This window comes from Cherax quadricarinatus, chromosome 9 (genome assembly GCF_038502225.1).
Source record: "Cherax quadricarinatus isolate ZL_2023a chromosome 9, ASM3850222v1, whole genome shotgun sequence".
Classification (NCBI taxonomy): Eukaryota; Metazoa; Arthropoda; class Malacostraca; order Decapoda; family Parastacidae; genus Cherax; species Cherax quadricarinatus.
The window spans coordinates 12,903,635-12,924,977 of record NC_091300.1 but is presented as its reverse complement, the minus strand read 5'-3'; the positions used below and the strand labels follow the sequence as shown (position 1 = coordinate 12,924,977).

At 39.9% G+C, this 21,343-nt stretch overlaps 1 protein-coding gene across 3 annotated transcripts in view; it reads left to right on the top strand.

The window, feature by feature from the left end:
• Positions 1 to 6,714: 6,714 nt before the first annotated feature.
• Positions 6,715 to 21,343, top strand: part of LOC128686234 (lysosomal dipeptide transporter MFSD1) — a 55,352-nt gene continuing 40,723 nt past the window's right edge. For all 3 annotated transcript variants that reach the window (XR_011391765.1, XM_070083240.1, XM_070083239.1), the window contains exons 1-5: positions 6,715 to 7,124; positions 11,271 to 11,376; positions 17,703 to 17,853; positions 18,241 to 18,366; positions 21,099 to 21,304. Coding sequence is in view for 2 of the 3 variants with exons in the window: in XM_070083240.1 (XP_069939341.1) it covers positions 7,002 to 7,124; positions 11,271 to 11,376; positions 17,703 to 17,853; positions 18,241 to 18,366; positions 21,099 to 21,304 (712 nt within the window). In the remaining variant the exon portion in view is untranslated. The remainder of the gene's footprint in view (positions 7,125 to 11,270; positions 11,377 to 17,702; positions 17,854 to 18,240; positions 18,367 to 21,098; positions 21,305 to 21,343) is intronic.

Below are 21,343 nucleotides of genomic sequence, written 5' to 3'. Positions count from 1 at the left end.
GGTATTATGGCTAAGTGACTAAATACTAGTTTGTGAGTTTAGCAATGTGAATGCTTTTGTTTTGGCACAGTACATAGTTTCAGTATTGGAGTATCACAGGATTCATTATTTTAAGATTGAGATTAATATTTCTGTTTATGGTCAAATGAGTGAGTGAGTGTAAGTGTGAACCACCAGGTGGTATTCGTGTAGTTAGTTGACGGGGTGTATCAGGGAGATAAGATGTTTTCTAATGGTAGTTTTGAAGGTGATTAATGTGTCTGCAGTTCTAGAGTTCTCAGGAAGGGTATTCCAGATTTTAGGGCCTTTGACATACATTGAATTTTTGTAAAGGTTTAGTCGGACGTCAGCGATTTCACCTGCCTTGAAGGTGCTGTTAGTGTGCAACAATATTCCAGCCTAGATAGAACAAGCGACCTGAAGAGTGTCATCATGGGCTTGGCATCCCTAGTTTTGAAGGTTCTCATTATCCATCCTGTCATTTTTCTAGAAGATGCGATTGATACAATGTTATGGTCCTTGAAGGTGAAATCCTCCGACATGATCACTCCCAGGTCTTTGATGTTGGTTTTTCGCTCTATTTTGTGGCCGGAATTTGTTTTGTACTCTTATGAAGTTTTAATTTCCTCGTGTTTACCACATTGGAGTAATTGAAATTTCTCATCGTTGAACTTCATATTGTTTTCTGCAGCCCATTGAAAGATTTGGTTGATGTCCACCTGGAGCCTTGCAGTGTCTGCAATGGAAGACACCGTCATGCAGATTCGGGTGTCATCTGCAAAGGAAGACACGGTGCTGTGGCTGACATCCCTGTCTATGTCAGATATGAGGGTGAGAAACAAGATGGGAGCGAGTACTGTGCCTTGCGGAACAGAGCTTTTCGCCGTAGCCGCCTCAGACTTTGCTATGTTTACTACTACTCTTTGTGTTCTGTTTGTTAGGAAATTATTAATCCATTTACCAACTTTTCCTGTTATTCCATTATCATGCATTTTGTACGCTATTACACTATGGTCACACTTGTCAAAGGCTTTTGCAAAGTCTGTGTATACTGCATATGCATTCTCTTTGTCTTCTAGAGCATCCATGACCTTGTCACAGTGGTCCAGTAGTTGGGACAGGCAGGAGCGACCTGCTCTAAACCCATTTTGCCCTGGGTTGTGTCAATGATGAAGGGGGCAGTAAAGCAACAGCAAAGAACTACAGACCAATAGCACTAACATCCCATATCATAAAAATCTTTGAAAGGGTCCTAAGAAGCAAGATCACCACGCATCTAGAAACCCATCAGTTACACAACCCAGGGCAACATGGGTTTAGAACAGGTCGCTCCTGTCTGTCTCAACTATTGAACCACTACGACAAGGTCCTAAATGCACTAGAAGACAAAAAGAATGCAGATGTAATATATACAGACTTTGCAAAAGCCTTCGACAAGTGTGACCATGGCGTAATAGCGCACAAAATGCGTGCTAAAGGAATAACAGGAAAAGTCGGTCGATGGATCTATAATTTCCTCACTAACAGAACACAGAGAGTAGTCGTCAACAGAGTAAAGTCCGAGGCAGCTACGGTGAAAAGCTCTGTTCCACAAGGCACAGTACTCGCTCCCATCTTGTTCCTCATCCTTATATCCGACATAGACAAGGATGTCAGCCACAGCACCGTGTCTTCCTTTGCAGATGACACCCGAATCTGCATGACAGTGTCTTCCATTGCAGACACTGCAAAGCTCCAGGCAGACATCAACCAAATCTTTCAGTGGGCTGCAGAAAACAATATGAAGTTCAACGATGAGAAATTTCAATTACTCAGATATGGTAAACATGAGGAAATTAAATCTTCATCAGAGTACAAAACAAATTCTGGCCACAAAATAGAGCGAAACACCAACGTCAAAGACCTGGGAGTGATCATGTCGGAGGATCTCACCTTCAAGGACCATAACATTGTATCAATCGCATCTGCTAGAAAAATGACAGGATGGATAATGAGAACCTTCAAAACTAGGGAGGCCAAGCCCATGATGACACTCTTCAGGTCACTTGTTCTATCTAGGCTGGAATATTGCTGCACACTAACAGCACCTTTCAAGGCAGGTGAAATTGCCGACCTAGAAAATGTACAGAGAACTTTCACGGCGCGCATAACGGAGATAAAACACCTCAATTATTGGGAGCGCTTGAGGTTCCTAAACCTGTATTCCCTGGAACGCAGGAGGGAGAGATACATGATTATATACACCTGGAAAATCCTAGAGGGACTAGTACCGAACTTGCACACGAAAATCACTCACTACGAAAGCAAAAGACTTGGCAGACGATGCACCATCCCCCCAATGAAAAGCAGGGGTGTCACTAGCACGTTAAGAGACCATACAATAAGTGTCAGGGGCCCGAGACTGTTCAACTGCCTCCCAGCACACATAAGGGGGATTACCAACAGACCCCTGGCAGTCTTCAAGCTGGCACTGGACAAGCACCTAAAGTCAGTTCCGGATCAGCCGGGCTGTGGCTCGTATGTTGGTTTGCGTGCAGCCAGCAGCAACAGCCTGGTTGATCAGGCTCTGATCCACCAGGAGGCCTGGTCTCAGACCGGGCCGCGGGGGCGTTGACCCCCGGAACTCTCTCCAGGTAAACTCCAGGTATCGAAATGAATGGCGATCTTGCTTCTTAGAACCCTTTCCAAGATTTTTATGATATGGGACGTTAATGCTATCGGTCTGTAGTTCTTTGCTATTGCTTTACTGCCCCATTTGTGGAGTGGGGCTATGTCTGTTGCTTTTAGTGGCTGTGGGACGACCCCTGGGTCCATGCTCCCTCTCCATAGGATGTTAAAAGCAGTTCTTGATGAACACGGAGTTCTGAGTCTGGGCCTGGGGCAGAGTGCATGGGGATGTCATTTATCGCCTTTTTGAAGTCATTTGGCGTCAAGATAATATCAGATAAGTTTGAGTCTACCAAATTCTCTCTCATAAAACATTAATTTAGGTCATCGACTCTCGCTCTGGATAGTGGCTCGCTAAAAACTGAGTCATATTGAGACTTGAGTAGCTCACTCATTTCCTTGCTGTCATCTGTGTAGGGCCCATCTCGTTTAAGTAGGAGCCCAATTCTGGATGCTGTTCTCGACTTTGATTTGGCATAAGAAAAGAAATATTTTGGGTTTCTTTCAATTTCATTTATGGCTTTTAGTTCCCACGTATCTTGGCTCCTGTAAGATTAACTTTAGTTCAATGTCTGCCATTTCTCTGACCAGTGTCTCCCTACGTATTACAGATATATTGGTCTCTTTTAGCCGCTCTGTTATTCTTTGCCTTTGCCTGTATAGGGAGCGCCTTTCTCTTTCTAGTTTACATCTCCTTTTCCTTAAAGGAATATGCCTTGAGCGTACCACGAGTGCCAGAGTTAATTTGTTTTAGACATAGGTTTGGATCCCTGTTGCTTAGGCTATCTTCCCGGTTTATATCATTTAGGACCTGGTTGACTTGGTCCCACCTTATATTTTTGTTACTGAAGTTGAATTTGGTGAAGGCTTCCTCGTGACTGGTTACATTTTGTTGGTCTGGGGCCCCGGGCATGCATGTCTGTACATCTATTATGTTGTGATTTGAGTATATTGTTTTTGATATGGTAATATTTCGTATCAGATCACCATTGTTAGTGAAGATGAGGTCCAGTGTATTTTCCAGTCTTGTAGGCTCTATTATTTGCTGGTTTAAGGTGAATTTGGTGCAGAGATTTAAAAGCTCATGTGTGTCTGAGTTTTCATCTGAGCTGCATCCTGGTGTTGGCTCACTTTGACTTTTTGGGATATCGTAGGTAATCTACACATATGCTACTATATATGATAATATATGTAACTGTATTTATGTGTACTTAACGAGCCACGGTGCACCGTGGCCTGGTGGCAAAAGCTCTCGCTTCACACGGTGAGGGTCCGGGTTCGATTCTCGGCGAAGAGATAGGACTGAAAAATTACTTAGGTGGGCTGAACTGGAATGACCTGACTAAGGGTCAGGTAGGTGGTGATGGTTGCCGATATGATGCTTTCCAGGGCATAGTTCTAGCTGCTCAGTCAAATTATGTTCCAAATAGGGAAATCAGATCAAACAAAAATGATCCTAAATGGATGAACAATAGATTAAAATATCTGATTGGTCAAAAGAGAGGCATATATAGGCAAATCAAAAGAGGAGAGGGGCAATTGAGAAATCGATATATTCAGTTAAAGAGAGAAATAAAAAAGGGAATTAGAAAAGCAAAAAGAGATTATGAGGTTAAAGTTGCAAGAGAATCGAAGACTAACCCAAAAGGATTCTTTCAGGTATACAGAAGTAAGATCAGGGACAAGATAGGCCCACTCAAAAGTTCCTCGGGTCAGCTCACTGACAGTGATAAGGAAATGTGTAGAATTTTTAACACATACTTCCTCTCAGTTTTTACACAGGAGGATACCAGCGATATTCCAGTAATGATAAATTATGTAGAACAGGACGATAATAAACTGTGTACTATTAGGGTCACAAGTGACATGGTCCTTAGGCAAATAGATAAATTAAAACCTAACAAATCCCCAGGCCCTGATGAACTGTATGCAAGGGTTCTAAAGGAATGTAAAGAGGAGCTTAGCACACCTTTGGCTAATCTTTTCAACATATCACTACAAACTGGCATGGTGCCAGATAAGTGGAAAATGGCAAATGTGATACCTATTTTCAAAACAGGTGACAGGTCCTTAGCTTCGAACTATAGACCAATAAGCCTAACCTCCATAGTGGGAAAATTTATGGAATCAATAATTGCCGAGGCAGTTCGTAGCCACCTTGAAAAGCATAAATTAATCAACGAATCTCAGCATGGTTTTACAAAGGGGCGTTCCTGCCTTACGAATTTATTAACTTTTTTCACTAAGGTATTTGAGGAGGTAGATCATGGTAATGAATATGATATTGTGTATATGGACTTCAGTAAGGCTTTTGACAGGGTCCCACATCAGAGACTATTGAGGAAAATTAAAGCACATGGAATAGGAGGAGAAATTTTTTCCTGGATAGAGGCATGGTTGACAAATAGGCAGCAGAGAGTTTGCATAAATGGGGAGAAATCAGAGTGGGGAAGTGTCACGAGCGGTGTTCCACAGGGGTCAGTGTTGGGCCCCCTGCTGTTCACAATCTACATAAACGACATAGATGAGGGCATAAAGAGCGACATCGGCAAGTTTGCCGATGACACCAAAATAGGCCGTCGAATTCATTCTGACGAGGACATTCGAGCACTCCAGGAAGATTTGAATAGACTGATGCAGTGGTCGGAGAAGTGGCAGATGCAGTTTAATATAGACAAATGCAAAGTTCTAAATGTTGGACAGGACAATAACCATGCCACATATAAACTAAATAATGTAGATCTTAATATTACGGATTGCGAAAAAGATTTAGGAGTTCTGGTTAGCAGTAATCTGAAACCAAGACAACAGTGCATAAGTGTTCGCAATAAAGCTAATAGAATCCTTGGCTTCATATCAAGAAGCATAAATAATAGGAGTCCTCAGGTTGTTCTTCAACTCTATACATCCTTGGTTAGGCCTCATTTAGATTATGCTGCACAGTTTTGGTCACCTTATTACAGAATGGATATAAATTCTCTGGAAAATGTACAAAGGAGGATGACAAAGTTGATCCCATGTATCAGAAACCTTCCCTATGAGGATAGACTAAGGGCCCTGAATCTGCACTCTCTAGAAAGACGTAGAATTAGGGGGGATATGATTGAGGTGTATAAATGGAAGACAGGAATAAATAAAGGGGATGTAAATAGTGTGCTGAAAATATCTAGCCTAGACAGGACTCGCAGCAATGGTTTTAAGTTGGAAAAATTCAGATTCAGGAAGGATATAGGAAAGTACTGGTTTGGTAATAGAGTTGTGGATGAGTGGAACAAACTCCCAAGTACCGTTATAGAGGCCAGAACGTTGTGTAGCTTTAAAAATAGGTTGGATAAATACATGAGTGGATGTGGGTGGGTGTGAGTTAGACCTGATAGCTTGTGCTACCAGGTCGGTTGCCGTGTTCCTCCCTTAAGTCAATGTGACCTGACCTGACTAGGTTGGGTGCATTGGCTTAAGCCGGTAGGAGACTTGGACCTGCCTCGCATGGGCCAGTAGGCCTTCTGCAGTGTTCCTTCGTTCTTATGTTCTTATGTTCTTAAGAGATGGAAACGTCTGACGTGTTTCCTTACATTGGTTGTCTATGTTCACACATCAGTAAAATAGGTACCTGGGTGCTAGTCGACTGGTCACTGATGTGGGTCGCATCCTGGGACAAAATTGACCTAATGTGCCCGAAATGCTCAGCATAACAAGCGGCTTTTTGTATAGTAGTATGTCACTGATGTCAACTAGGACTGTATACCTTGTACATGAAGTTAATTAAGATATTATTATTATTATTATTATTATTATTATTATTATTATTATTATTATTATTATTATTATTATTATTATTATTATTATTATTATTATTATTATTATTAACATTAATCCAATGGAAATAAAGGACCCCAATGGAAATAAGTCACTCTGTCTGACTTTTTTGGGTTATCCTAGGTTCTCTACACATATGCTGCTATGTATGATAATTCTATGTAACTGTATTTGTGTATACCTGAATAAACTTACTTACTTACTTACTTACTTAACAGCTCACTCGAACAACAAAAACAAACAACAGTATCAGGAGGAAGGCTTAGCTGTCATGTTCCGTCACTATAAGATGACCTTAGAAAGGATAAGGTGCCAGTAGCATGTAGATAACACTGATTATTACACCGATAAGGATTTATCAGCAAGTTCTAGGTGGGGGGCTTGGCAGAGGTGAAGGTTTAGTGGTAGCCATAAGTAGGAACACTGTGGGAGGAGGAGCACCTCGTCACGTGCCTACACCTAAACTCCCACCCACTTCTTTATACCTCCTATCATTATTATCCGAGATCTGCAGCAAGATGGTAGAAAGTATTAGCTCCCATGATAGCTCCTCCGTTCAAGATGAATATCAGGCGACACCTCCTTCCTTTGGGGAAGACACTGGCGTGGAGAACAACCTGGGGCAGGAGAACACTCAACAGGTAGTTACCTTTACAGTGGATACTTTATATTATATGTGTTTTTGCAAGTAATAAATCTTCATATACCAATAATATTAGGTTTTAAAAAAACAGTAAGTGTTAGCTGTAGGTAGGTACGTGGATGTTAGTTCATTGTTATAGGTAGCATCCTGGGGGAGGAGATTAATGTACCCCAATACAAATTTTTATTTCTTATGTAGTATAAAAATAATGTAATTTACATGTATAATAAAACATCGATAGTCACAGTAGAAAACCACTAGCTTTCGGTGAGCAGTGTCTTACTATTATTATTATTATTATTATTATAATAAAAAATGAAGTGCTAAACCTACAAGGGTCATACAGCCCAATGACTCATTGACTTTGAGTTACCCTGTGTTACTAACCCTCCAGGGTAATACTCCAAACAAAACCTACTAGTAAAATAGATTGTGTACAGATTAAAAGGCACAAATTTTTCTGATCATTTAGGTACATGACTTAAAATTAAGTTAAATGTTAAAAGTACTCTTACCATACAATTTTCTTTTCTACATGACACTAATGCAGAATTTGCACATACTTAAAGAGCTTGAACATGGTAGGCAACACTTTTGCCTCACACAGTGTCCATGGTTCAGTCCCCAACCGGGTGGAAACATTGCACATGTGACAGAGTGAACAGGCAAAAGGGGGGGGTTGGCCTGTACATTGCAGAGTCACTTGTTTGCACAGAACTGCCAAATGCCTCAAATGATGTAGTGGAAGTTTTAGCAGTAAAGGTCGAGAACCAAAACCTAGTCATTGTGGTAGTCTACAAGCCTCCGGATGCAACATCCCAGCAATTCCAGGAACAGCTGTTAAAAATTGACCACTGTCTGGAAAATCTTCCACCTCCTGCACCCAACATCTTGCTCCTGGGGGATTTTCAACTTAAGGCACTTAAAATGGAGGAATATAGCAAATAATATTGTTGCAGCAATAACACCAGGAGGCAGCTCTGATGAAAACTCACACTCACGCGAGCTTTTAAATCTCTGCACAAAATTCAATTTAAACCAGCAAATAATAGAGCCTACTAGACTGGAGAATACACTAGACCTCATCTTCACTAACAATGATGATCTGATAAGAAATGTCACCATATCAAAAACAATATACTCAGATCACAACATAATTGAGGTTCAGACATGTATGCGCGGAGCCCCAGACCGACAAAATGAGATTAGTCACGAGGGAGCATTCACCAAATTCAACTTCAATAACAAAAACATAAAGTGGGACCAAGTAAACCAAGTCCTAACCGATATAAGCTGGGAAGATATACTAAGCAACACAGACCCCAACTTATGCCTAGAACAGATTAACTCGGTGGCACTTGATGTATGCACAAGGCTTATTCCTCTAAGAAAAAGAAGGAGTAGAGGTAAAATAGAAAGAGACAGGCGCCCCCTTTACAGGCGATGGAAAAGAATAACAGAGCGGCTAAAAGAGGTCAATATATCTGAAATGAGTAGGGAGACACTGGTCAGAGAAATAGCAAGCATCGAACTTAAGCTAAAAGAATCCTTTAGGAGTCAGGAATCGCGGGAAGAACTAAAAGCCATAAATGAAATCGAAAGAAACCCAAAGTATTTCTTCTCCTATGCCAAATCAAAGTCGAGAACAACATCCAGTATTGGGCCCCTACTTAAACAAGATGGGTCCTACACAGATGACAGCAAGGAAATGAGTGAGCTACTCAAGTCCCAATATGACTCAGTTTTTAGCAAGCCGCTAACCAGACTGAGAGTCGAAGATCAAAACGAATTTTTTATGAGAGAGCCACAAAATTTGGTTAACACAAGCCTATCCGATGTTATCCTGACGCCAAATGACTTCGAACATGCGATAAATGACATGCCCATGCACTCTGCCCCAGGGCCAGACTCGTGGAACTCTGTGTTCATCAAGAACTGCAAGAAGCCCCTATCACGAGCCTTTTCCATCCTATGGAGAGGGAGCATGGACACGGGGGTCGTCCCACAGTTACTAAAAACAACAGACATAGCCCCACTCCACAAAGGGGTCAGTAAAGCAACAGCAAAGAACTACAGACCAATAGCACTAACATCCCATATCATAAAAATCTTTGAAAGGGTCCTAAGAAGCAAGATCACCACCCATCTAGAAACCCATCAGTTACACAACCCAAGGCAACATGGGTTTAGAACAGGTCGCTCCTGTTTGTCTCAACTATTGGATCACTACGACAAGGTCCTAAATGCACTAGAAGACAAAAAGAATGCAGATGTAATATATACAGACTTTGCAAAAGCCTTCGACAAGTGTGACCATGGAGTAATAGCGCACAAAATGCGTGCTAAAGGAATAACAGGAAAAATTGGTCGATGGATCTATAATTTCCTCACTAACAGAACACAGAGAGTAGTCGTCAACAGAGTAAAGTCCGAGGCAGCTACGGTGAAAAGCTCTGTTCCACAAGGCACAGTACTCGCTCCCATCTTGTTCCTCATCCTCATATCCGACATAGACAAGGATGTCAGCCACAGCACCGTGTCTTCCTTTGCAGATGACACCCGAATCTGCATGACTGTCTTCCATTGCAGACACTGCAAAGCTCCAGGCGGACATCAACCAAATCTTTCAGTGGGCTGCAGAAAACAATATGAAGTTCAACGATGAGAAATTTTAATTACTCAGATATGGTAAACATGAGGAAATTAAATCTTCATCAGAGTACAAAACAAATTCTGGCCACAAAATAGAGCGAAACACCAATGTCAAAGACCTGGGAGCGATCATGTCGGAGGATCTCACCTTCAAGGACCATAACATTGTATCAATTGCATCTGCTAGAAAAATGACAGGATGGATAATGAGAACCTTCAAAACTAGGGAGGCCAAGCCCATGATGACACTCTTCAGGTCACTTGTTCTATCTAGGCTGGAATATTGCTGCACACTAACAGCACCTTTCAAGGCAGGTGAAATTGCCGACCTAGAAAATGTACAGAGAACTTTCACGGCGCGCATAACGGAGATAAAACACCTCAATTACTGGGAGCGCTTGAGGTTCCTAAACCTGTATTCCCTGGAATGCAGGAGGGAGAGATACATGATTATATACACCTGGAAAATCCTAGAGGGACTAGTACCGAGCTTGCACACGAAAATCACTCACTACGAAAGCAAAAGACTTGGCAGACGATGCACCATCCCCCCAATGAAAAGCAGGGGTGTCACTAGCACGTTAAGAGACCATACAATAAGTGTCAGGGGCCCGAGACTGTTCAACTGCCTCCCAGCACACATAAGGGGGATTACCAACAGACCCCTGGCAGTCTTCAAGCTGGCACTGGACAAGCACCTAAAGTCAGTTCCTGATCAGCTGTGGCTCGTATGTTAGTTTGCGTGCAGCCAGCAGCAACAGCCTGGTTGATCAGGCTCTGATCCACCAGGAGGCCTGGTCACAGACCGGGCCGCGGGGGCGTTGACCCCCGGAACTCTCTCCAGGTTAAACTCCAGGTAAACATCTGCTGACCCTTTTCACCTAGCAATAAGTAGGTACCTTAGTGTTAGCCGACTGGTGTGGGTTGCATCCTGGGGGACAAAACTGAAGGACCCCAGTGGAGATAAGACAGTCAGTTCTCAATGACTGACTTTCTTTGGCTATCCTGTGTGGCAAACCCTCTTGGTTAAAAATCCGAACAAATCTTATCTTGTAAGTTCCAGACATTTGTAGTGATAGTATCTCTGTTAATTGTCTTTGCTTATAAATTTCATATAGGTTTGTGTATATGCCATATTTCTCAAGTGGAATTGATCAAACCCTACTGCATATTTTCATTATGCAATACCATACTAAAGTATTGTGTTCTGTTTTTAGAAGCTAAATTTGGCAGAGGCATAATTATAAAATTAAACAAAAGTTACTAGTATATAAGCTAATATATTTGTATAAAGCAGTTTATTAAGGTATGAAATACGTATGCATTTATCATGGTCTGAGTTGTGTATGTATGCTTGTATTTATTAAGGTATTATTTAATAATATGTATCTTTAGTATGTGTTTATTGCAATATCTTTTGGGAAAGATATTGCAAAAACTCATCTCAGTGTGTTAGCATTATTAAAACAGAATTTTTTTTTCTTTATTACAGGATGAAGTTGAAGTGTTGACAGGTTGTGGAGGATTAGCTTGCTGCAATCCTAATAATGGAGCATATAGATTTATTGCTCTTGTATTCATGTGCTTCCTTAGTTTTGGTAAGTTTAACATTAAGTATTGAGGATTTAACAAAATGAAGATTGTATATTGCATATCATAAGGTATTGTAAGAATGCAAAATGTTCTGATTAACACTACTTATTTTATGGAGTTTCTTCACTAAATCTTAACTCATTTCTTCATGTTTTTGTCCCCTTAAGGGACAAAAACATAATACCAGTGAGGGGCTCTTGATCCAAGAAGGTAGAACTATCCTCCCCTTCCTTGGATTAAATCTGATTGCCTCCCATTTCCTATGCACTGCTTGGCTCTTACAGGTTCAGTGCTTCACCCTGATTAAAATAATAATTTATGTTTTTGTTGTGTAATCATAGCACTATAGGAGTTTGCTGATGTTTGAATAAGTTGAAATTTTTTGTTGAGTCTGTTTTCTAACCTGAGTACAGTATTGTACCATGCAGTGCAGTACAATACAATACAGTACTGTTAGTTACTGTATTTGGAACCAAAAGATCTTTGTTCTCACATAAGTGAAGAATTCTTATTAAATAAAAGTTGATTTGTCACCTTTAGTGAATTTTAAACCCATTATATACATACTATATGTGTGTATTGTATATTGTCATATTACATTAGTAAATTTTCATATTGAGTATGTAACTGTTGTCAGTTATGATTTTATCAGTTACTTATCTTTTGTGACAGCAACAAGGTCATATAATTAAAGAGGCAAATAAGGTCTTATCTTTTGTAATCTTAACATGTACAATAATTTATATTTGCTTTAGTAACTATTATGCTGGGATTAGCTATATGCTGCATAAGTGCCCTTGAGTAAATTTTTGTGTTTAGATATTGCACTGTAAGTAATTCCAAGAAAAGATTTCACCTACAATTTACTTAATTTGGAAAGTTTTTGTTTATGTTCATCTTGTGCCTGCGTTTATTCAGTACATTTTTTTTTTTTTGTAATTGCCCATTACAGAAATAGTCCTTTGTCTCATCAGGATGCAATTCAAAACATTTGACTAACACAGGCACAAGTTTACTGCTAATGAATTGTGACAGCAAGTACAGTGGACCCCCGGTTAACGATTTTAATCCGTGCAAGAGGGCTCATCGTTATGCGAAATAATCGTTATGCGAATGAATTTTCCCCATAAGAAATAATGGAAATAAAATTAATCCGTGCAAGATGCCCAAAAGTATGAAAAAAATTTTTTTTTACCACATGAAATGTTAATTTTAATACACACAAACTGAAAAAGGCATGCACAATTACATGACACTTACTTTTATTGAAGATCTGGTGATGATTGATGGGATGGGAGGAGGGGAGAGCATTATCTTCTTACTGTTTAGAAGGGGAATCCCCTTCCATTAGGACTTGAGGTAGCAAGTCCTTTTCTGGGGTTACTTCCCTTCTTCTTTTAATGCCACTAGGACCAGCTTGAGAGTCACTGGACCTCTGTCGCACAACAAATCTGTCCATAGAGCTCTGTACCTCCCGTTCCTTCAAGACTTTCCTAAAATGGGCCATAACATTGTCATTGAAATAGTCACAAGCACGGCTTGCAACAGCTGTGTCAGGGTGATTTTCATCTATAAAGGTTTGCAGTTCAACCCACTCTGCACACATTTCCTTAATCTTTGAAGTAGGCACAATGGATTCCACAACTGGCATAGGCTTCTCAGGGTTAGCCCCAAACCCTTCAAAATCTTTCTTAATTTCCATACTAATTCTCACCCTTTTTACCACAGGGTTGGCACTAGAAGCTTTCTTGGGGCCCATGGTCACTTATTTTCCAGAAACAGCACCGAAAATACTGTAATAATACGAAATATTCCGAGTGTATGCTTGGATGTTACCGCGGAGGCTGGCTGGTAAACAATGGGACGGAGCGGCACATGTGAGGCTGGCTGAGGGCACATTGGACGCGTCTCGGACGAAAATCGGTATGCGGGTTTTTAATCGGTATGCGCGGCAAAAATTTTGCGATAAAAGTAATCGTTATGCGGAAAAATCGCTATGCGATGCCATCGTTATGCGGGGGTCCACTGTATATAATATTGATACTGTTTAACCTGCCTGAGAATTGAACTTGAGGCATGTATGTATGTGTGTATGTAGCTCGATCGCTAGTGCACTCAGCTCACACACTGAGGTCCAGAGATCAAATCCCCAGTATGGCTGGAAAACATTAGGACGTGTTTCCTTAAGACACCTGCTGTCCATGTTCACCCATCAGTATAAAATGGATATCTGGGTGTTAGTCGACTGGTTTGGGTCACATCCTGGGACAAAACTGCCCTAATTTGCCCGAAATGCTCTGCATAACAAGGCACTTTCTATACAGTATGTCATTGATATCAGCTAGGCCTGTATACCTTGTACATGTAAGAACATAAGAAAGAAGGAACACTGAAGCAGGCCTACTGGCCTATGTGAGGCAGATCCAATTCTACTACCGGCTTAAGCCAATGCCTTGACCTAGTCAGGTCAGTCACGTCACTTAAGGGAGGAGCACGGCATCTGACCCAGTAGCACCAGTTAGTCAGGTCCAACTCACACCCACCCACACCTTTATTCTTGAATAATAATATTGTTATTAGTATTCAAGAATAAAAGACACAATAACATGACTGGAACAGTACATAAATAATTCGCACATGAGAGAAAGAAACTTATGACAACATTTTGGCCTGACTTGGACCATTAACTAATTAATGGTCCATATACCATTAACTAGTTAATGGCCCAAGTTGGACTGAAACATCATCATAAGTTTCTTCCCCCAGTGTGCAAATTATTTATAGATATGTATGTAGTATAATAAGTCTTTATTTCAACACACTGGCTGTATCCCACCGAGGCAGGGTGGCCCAAAAGGAAAAACGAAAGTTTCTCCTTTTACATATAGTAATATATACAGGAGAAGGGGTTACTAGCCCCTTGCTCCTGGCATTTTAGTCGCCTCTTACAACACGCATGGCTTATGGAGGAAGAATTCTGTTCCGCTTCCCCATGGAGGTAAGAGGAAATAAACAAGAACAAGAACTAGTAAGAAAATAGAAGAAAACCCAGAGGGTGTGTATATATATGCTTGTACATGTATGTGTAGTGTGACCTAAGTGTAAGTAGAAGTAGCAAGATGTACCTGAAACCTTGCATGTTTATGAGACAGAAAAATGTACACCAGCAATCCTACCATCATGTAAAACAATTACAGGCTTTCGTTTTACACTCACTTGGCAGGACGGTAGTACCTCCCTGGGCGGTTGGTGTCTACCAACCTACTACCTAGAGTATAATAAGTTATATTTATTTATTTATTATCACACTGGCCGATTCCCACCAAGGCAGGGTGGCCCGAAAAAGAAAAACTTTCACCATCATTCACTCCATCACTGTCTTGCCAGAAGGGTGCTTTACACTACAGTTTTTAAACTGCAACATTAACACCCCTCCTTCAGAGTGCAGGTACTGTACTTCCCATCTCCAGGACTCAAGTCCGGCCTGCCGGTTTCCCTGAATCCCTTCATAAATGTTACTTTGCTCACACTCCAACAGCACGTCAAGTATTAAAAACCATTTGTCTCCATTCACTCCTATCAAACACGCTCATGCATGCCTGCTGGAAGTCCAAGCCCCTCGCACACAAAACCTCCTTTACCCCCTCCCTCCAACCTTTCCTAGGCCGACCCCTACCCCGCCTTCCTTCCACTACAGACTGATACACTCTTGAAGTCATTCTGTTTCGCTCCATTCTCTCTACATGTCCGAACCACCTCAACAACCCTTCCTCAGCCCTCTGGACAACAGTTTTGGTAATCCCGCACCTCCTCCTAACTTCCAAACTACGAATTCTCTGCATTATATTCACACCACACATTGCCCTCAGACATGACATCTCCACTGCCTCCAGCCTTCTCCTCGCTGCAACATTCATCACCCACGCTTCACACCCATATAAGAGCGTTGGTAAAACTATACTCTCATACATTCCCCTCTTTGCCTCCAAGGACAAAGTTCTTTGTCTCCACAGACTCCTAAGTGCACCACTCACTCTTTTTCCCTCATCAATTCTATGATTCACCTCATCTTTCATAGACCCATCCGCTGACACGTCCACTCCCAAATATCTGAATACGTTCACCTCCTCCATACTCTCTCCCTCCAATCTGATATTCAATCTTTCATCACCTAATCTTTTTGTTATCCTCATAATAAGTATGTATGTATATACGTGTGTGTGTATATACAACATATATACATTTTTTTTTTAACAAGTCAGCCATCTCCCACTGAGGCAGGGTAACTCAAAAAGAAAGAAAATCCCCAAAAAGAAAATACTTTCATCATCATTCAATACTTTCACCTCACTCATATGTAATCACTGTCTTTGCAGAGGCACCCAGATACAACAGTTTAGAAGCATATATAAAGATATTTAACATATCCCTCCAAACTGCCAATATCCCAAACTCCTCCTTTAAAGTGCAGGCATTGTACTTCCCATTTCCAGTACTCAAGTCCGGCTATATAAAAATAACTGGTTTCCCTGAATCCCTTCACTAAATATTACCCTGCTAACACTCCAACAGCTCGTCGGGTCCCAAAACCCGTTCATCTCCATTCACTCCTATCTAACACGCCCACACACGGTTGCTGGAAGTCCAAGCCCCTCGCCCACAAAACCTTTACCCCCTCCCTCCAACCTTTCAAGGACGACCCTACCCAGCTTTCCTTCCCCTACAGATTTATACACTCTTAATGTCATTATACTTTAATCCATTCTCTCTAAATGACCAAAGCACCTCAACAACCCCTCTTCAGCCCTCTGACTAATACTTTTGTTATCTCCACACCTTCTCCATATTTCCACACTCCAAATTTTCTGCATAATATTTACACCACACATTGCCCTAGACAGGACATCTCCACTGCTTCCAACCATCTCCTCGCTGCAGCATTCACAACCGAAGCTTCACACCTATATAAGAGTGTTGGTACCACTATATTTTCATACATTCTCTTCTTTGCCTCCGTAGATAACGTTTTTTGTCTCCACATATACCTCAACGCTCCACTAACCTTTTTTCCTTCATTCAATTCTATGGTTAACCTCATCCCTCATAAACCCATCCGCTGACACGTCAATTCCCAAATATCTGAAAACATTCACTTCTTCCATACTCCCTCTCTCCAATGTGATATCCAGTTTTTATCTAAATCACTTGATACCCTCATCACCTTACTCTTATCTATGTTCACTTTCAACTTTCTACCTTTACACACTTAAACTCATCCACTAACCTTTGCAGCTTTTCTTTAGAATCTCCCATAAGCACAGTATCATCAGCAAAAAGTAACTGTGTCAACTCCCATTTTGTACTTGATTCCCCATAATTTAATCCCACCCCTCTCCACAACACCCTAGCATTTACATCCTTCACAACCCCATCTATAAATATATTAAACAACCATGGTGACATTACACATCTCTGTCTAAGACCCACTTATACCGGGAAGTAATCACCCTCTCTCCTACACACCCTATCCTGAGCCTCACTGTCGTCATAAAAACTCTTTACAGCATTTAGTAACTTATTACCTATTCCATATATTTGCAACATCTGCCACATTGCTCCCCTATCCACTCTATCCCATGCCTTTTCTAAATCCATTAATGCAATTAAAACTTCCCTACCTTTATCTAAATACTGTTCACATATATGCTTCAATGTAAACACTTGATATACACATCCCCTACCCACTCTAAAGCCTCCTTGCTCATCTGCAATCTTGCTCTCTGTCTTACCTCTAATTCTCTCAATAATAACCCTACTGTAAACTTTTCCTGGTATACTTAATAAACTTATTCCCCTATAATTTTTACAATCTCTTTTGTCTCCCTTCCCTTTATATATAAGAACTATACATGCTCTCTGCCAATTCCTAGGTACGTTCCCCTCTTTCATACATTTATTAAACAAAAATACCAACCACTCCAACACTATATCCCCCACTGCTTTTAACATTTCTGTCATGATCCCCTCAGTTCCAGCTGCTTTACCCCATTTCATTCTACGTAATGCCTCACACACCTTCCCCACACTCACATCCTGCTCTTCTTCACTCCTAAAAGATGTTTTACCTCCCTGGCCAGTGCATGAAATTACTACCTCCCTTTCTTCATCGACATTTAAGGTTCCTCAGAATATTCCTGCCATCTACCCAATACCTCCAGCTCCCCATCTGCCAACTCCCCTACTCTGTTTTTAACTGACAAATTCATTGTATGTATGTATATGAAGTAAATTATTAATAATAAATAATTGTTGTACATTTTATTTCTTGCAGGCTCATACTTCTGTTATGACACCCCTGGAGCACTGCAAGATCATATCAAGAGTGATATGAATGTCAACACTCTTCAGTTTGCAAGTCTTTACTCTCTCTATTCTTGGCCAAATGTGATTCTTTGCTTTGTTGGAGGATTTCTCATTGACAGGTACAGTGTTTTAAGATATTTTAAAATGTATTATTCTTCATTCTCATTTCAAGAATATCATTTTTCCTTAACTGTCATTTAAAAAACTGAATGAGGTCCTGCATGTGTAGGGGATGCATATTGATAATATGTTTTGTCACATTTTTAATCTCGTACAATTGTATAAAAATTTTCTGGTCATGTTGATACTCTTAATTCATTAACATGTTACTGATCAGTTAATTATTATTTAGTTAATTAATCAAAGAGAGATATCATTGCCTTTCTTATATTTAAATTTATGTATAGAATTTATGATCACCATTTTTTGTGTAAAGTACATATACATGTATAGTATATGATGTGCAGAATACTTAAGAAGCGAGTGTTTACAACTGTCTTTTTCAGAATCTTTGGTATTCGACTAGGTGCTATTATTTTCTCATCAATTGTTACACTTGGCCAATTCGTCTATGCATTGGGTGGAATAATAAATCAATTTTGGATGATGCAAGTTGGAAGATTTATTTTTGGGTAAGTTAACTGGTAATGTATTCAGAGTGACTATTATTATTTTTCTCTGCATATAGTAATATTTTATTATTTTATCTGGAATGGCTTGCTCTATCTGAAAACTTTTCTTCCTTGACAAAATGAGCTATATAGAATGTGCTTCTTATTTCTAGAAAATTTCACATTTAAATCAACAATGGAAGCATTTGGGAAAAACTCGTGTAGTTTTGTCTGTTGTACAGATTAAAGTTATTTTATGCTTGTACTTGAGAAAACAGTTTGTAAAAAGGAAAAGGATATAGAGTGGACCCCCGCCTTACGATATTAATCCGTTCCTGAGAGCTCATCATAAGCCGAAATTATTGTTAGCCGAATTAATTTTCCCCATAAGAAATAATGGAAATCATATTAATCCGTTCCTGACACCCCAAATTTTTTTTACCACATGAAATAATAATTTTAATACACACAAACTGAAGAAGACATACACAGTTACTACTCTACTAAGAATAGAATACATGACACTTACCTTTATTGAAGATCTGGTGATGATTGATGGGATGGGAGGAGGGGAGAGTGTGGAAGTTATTGTTTAGAAGGGGAATCCCCTTCCATTAGGACTTGAGGTAGCAAGTCCTTTTCCGGGGTTACTTCCCTTCTTCTTTTAATGCCACTAGGACCAGCTTGAGAGTCACTGGACCTCTTTCGCACAACAAATCTGTCCATAGAGCTCTGTACCTCCCGTTCCTTTAAGACTTTCCTAAAATGGGCCATAACATTGTCATTGTACAGGTTGCCAACACGGCTTGCAGTAGCTGTGTCAGGGTGATTTTCATCGGTAAAGGTTTGCAGTTCAACCCACTTTGCACACATTTCCATTATCTCTTTTTTCAATTCCATACTAATTCTTGCCCTTTTTATCACAGGGATGGCACTAGAAGCTTTCTTGGGGTCCATGGTGACTTATTTTGCAGTCACAAGCACTAAAAACACTGGGATAATGTGAAATATACCAAATGTATGAGTAGATGCGACTGCACTGGCTGGCTTGTAAACACTGGTGCTGAGGCCGCACGTGGGATGCTTCCCGGGCGAGTTTTTTATCGTGAGGTGAGGGAAAATTTTTGCATTCAAATGCTTCGTATGGCGGATTTACGTAACACGATGCATTCGTAAGGCGGGGGTCCACTGTACTTAGCATACATATGTGGGTGAGGAACATATTCTGTACATGGGGAAAAAAAGTCAACGAATAGAAAAGAACTGAACTAGAATATAGCATTTATTAATATAGCAAAGTGTAAATGGAAAAATTGTTCCCAACTACCAAGTACATGTAGTAGGATTTTTTTTATTGTAAACTTTAGTTATTATGCTTACATTTATTTTACACTTTTTACTGTATGGGAAAACTGATTTTACTTAAATAATACAATTAGAAACAAATCATCAGCTTGAGCTTGGTAACAGTTGTAAAGAGTATCACTTGCAGTACAAATAGCTTGACCCCTAATAACTTGAAGGAGTATTAGTATAGTACCTCTATCCTTAATAACAGGAAGTCTCCTGGAAACAAAACCAAGCAGTATAAAGCACCACTGTAATAGTAATAATGAAAAGAAACTACATCTCCTATATTATTGCTTATTTTTACAATCACAAAAGTAGAGGGTGCAATCTAGAAAATATTTGACTGTTTAAAAATAATTGCTCATTCCAGAATTAATAGCTGTTCTCCAAGAAAACATTTGTTAATGAATGAGACATTTGAACAACACTTAGGCATTTTTGCTCTGGAAACATTTTGCCAGCCAGCGGCTTCATTAGTCCAATACAGAGAAAAATGATGAAAAATATGAAGGAATTTGAGATAATTAGTCCCTTAGCCTGGAGATGATGTATTCAGTCCATCAGTCTTTAAGGAAGTACAGCATATGCCTAGAGAAGGGGCTTACATACTGGAGACTAAGTGAGGGCAAGTTATTGGAGGTGGCATTACTGGTGGAGAAAATCCATTGATCTCCAGTATATAAGCCCCTTCTTGCACATGTGCTGTACTTCGATCAGGACTGATGGACTGAATGCATCATCTTCAGTCTGAGGAACTGATTACCTCAAACTCCTCATTGTCCACTGTTTATCTCTGTATTGGACTGATGAAGTAACTGGCTGGCAAAACTCTTCCAGAGTAAAGATACTTATATGTTGCTCAAAAGTCTCAATTATCAACTTGTCGGTTTTTAACCTATTTATATAATAAAGTATTTGTCCTAAGATGCTGTTGTACCACGATATCTTAAACACTATAACATTGCTGCAGAATACCATACTGTATTTAACAAAAGGTCAGCAGAGCAGGTCATCTTTTGTAATAATAGAAGTCAGAATATATCATTCTTCTATAAATTATTTGATCATCATATAAGACATTTTGCACAAATTAGGTGACTGTTAATGCCAGATCTGTTTTTATTTTTCTCAACACTAATAATAGAGTGCAAATAAGTTTTTCTTAAGAAATGCAGCTTTGCTATTTATGTTTTCTTTTCTGTATTGACAGCAAATATTGTATTATATAATGTTATTGCTATGGGAGGTATGGGTATAATCGTAGAGATGCAGCAATACAGCAATTACAGTTTTTGGAAGGTAAGATTGATTCAGCATTTAAATATTGATTAATGCGTTTTTAATTTCCTTGACTCATTTTTGTATATTTTTATATAAATTTTAGTTGTATAATTTTTTTCTAGTATTGGTGGAGAATCACTTGCTGTTGCTCAAAACACCTACACTGTTAGTTGGTTCAAAGGGAAAGAACTGAACACAGTATTTGGGCTGTTATTAAGTATGGCAAGGGTTGGCTCAACAGTCAACTTCCTAGTCATGGTGCCACTCTATGATTGGGTTGGTACTTTTGCTCAGGGTCATAAGCAACTTGGAATTTCTTTGATGATTGGTAAGTAATGGCTGAAGTCTATGTCATCATTTAGAAATT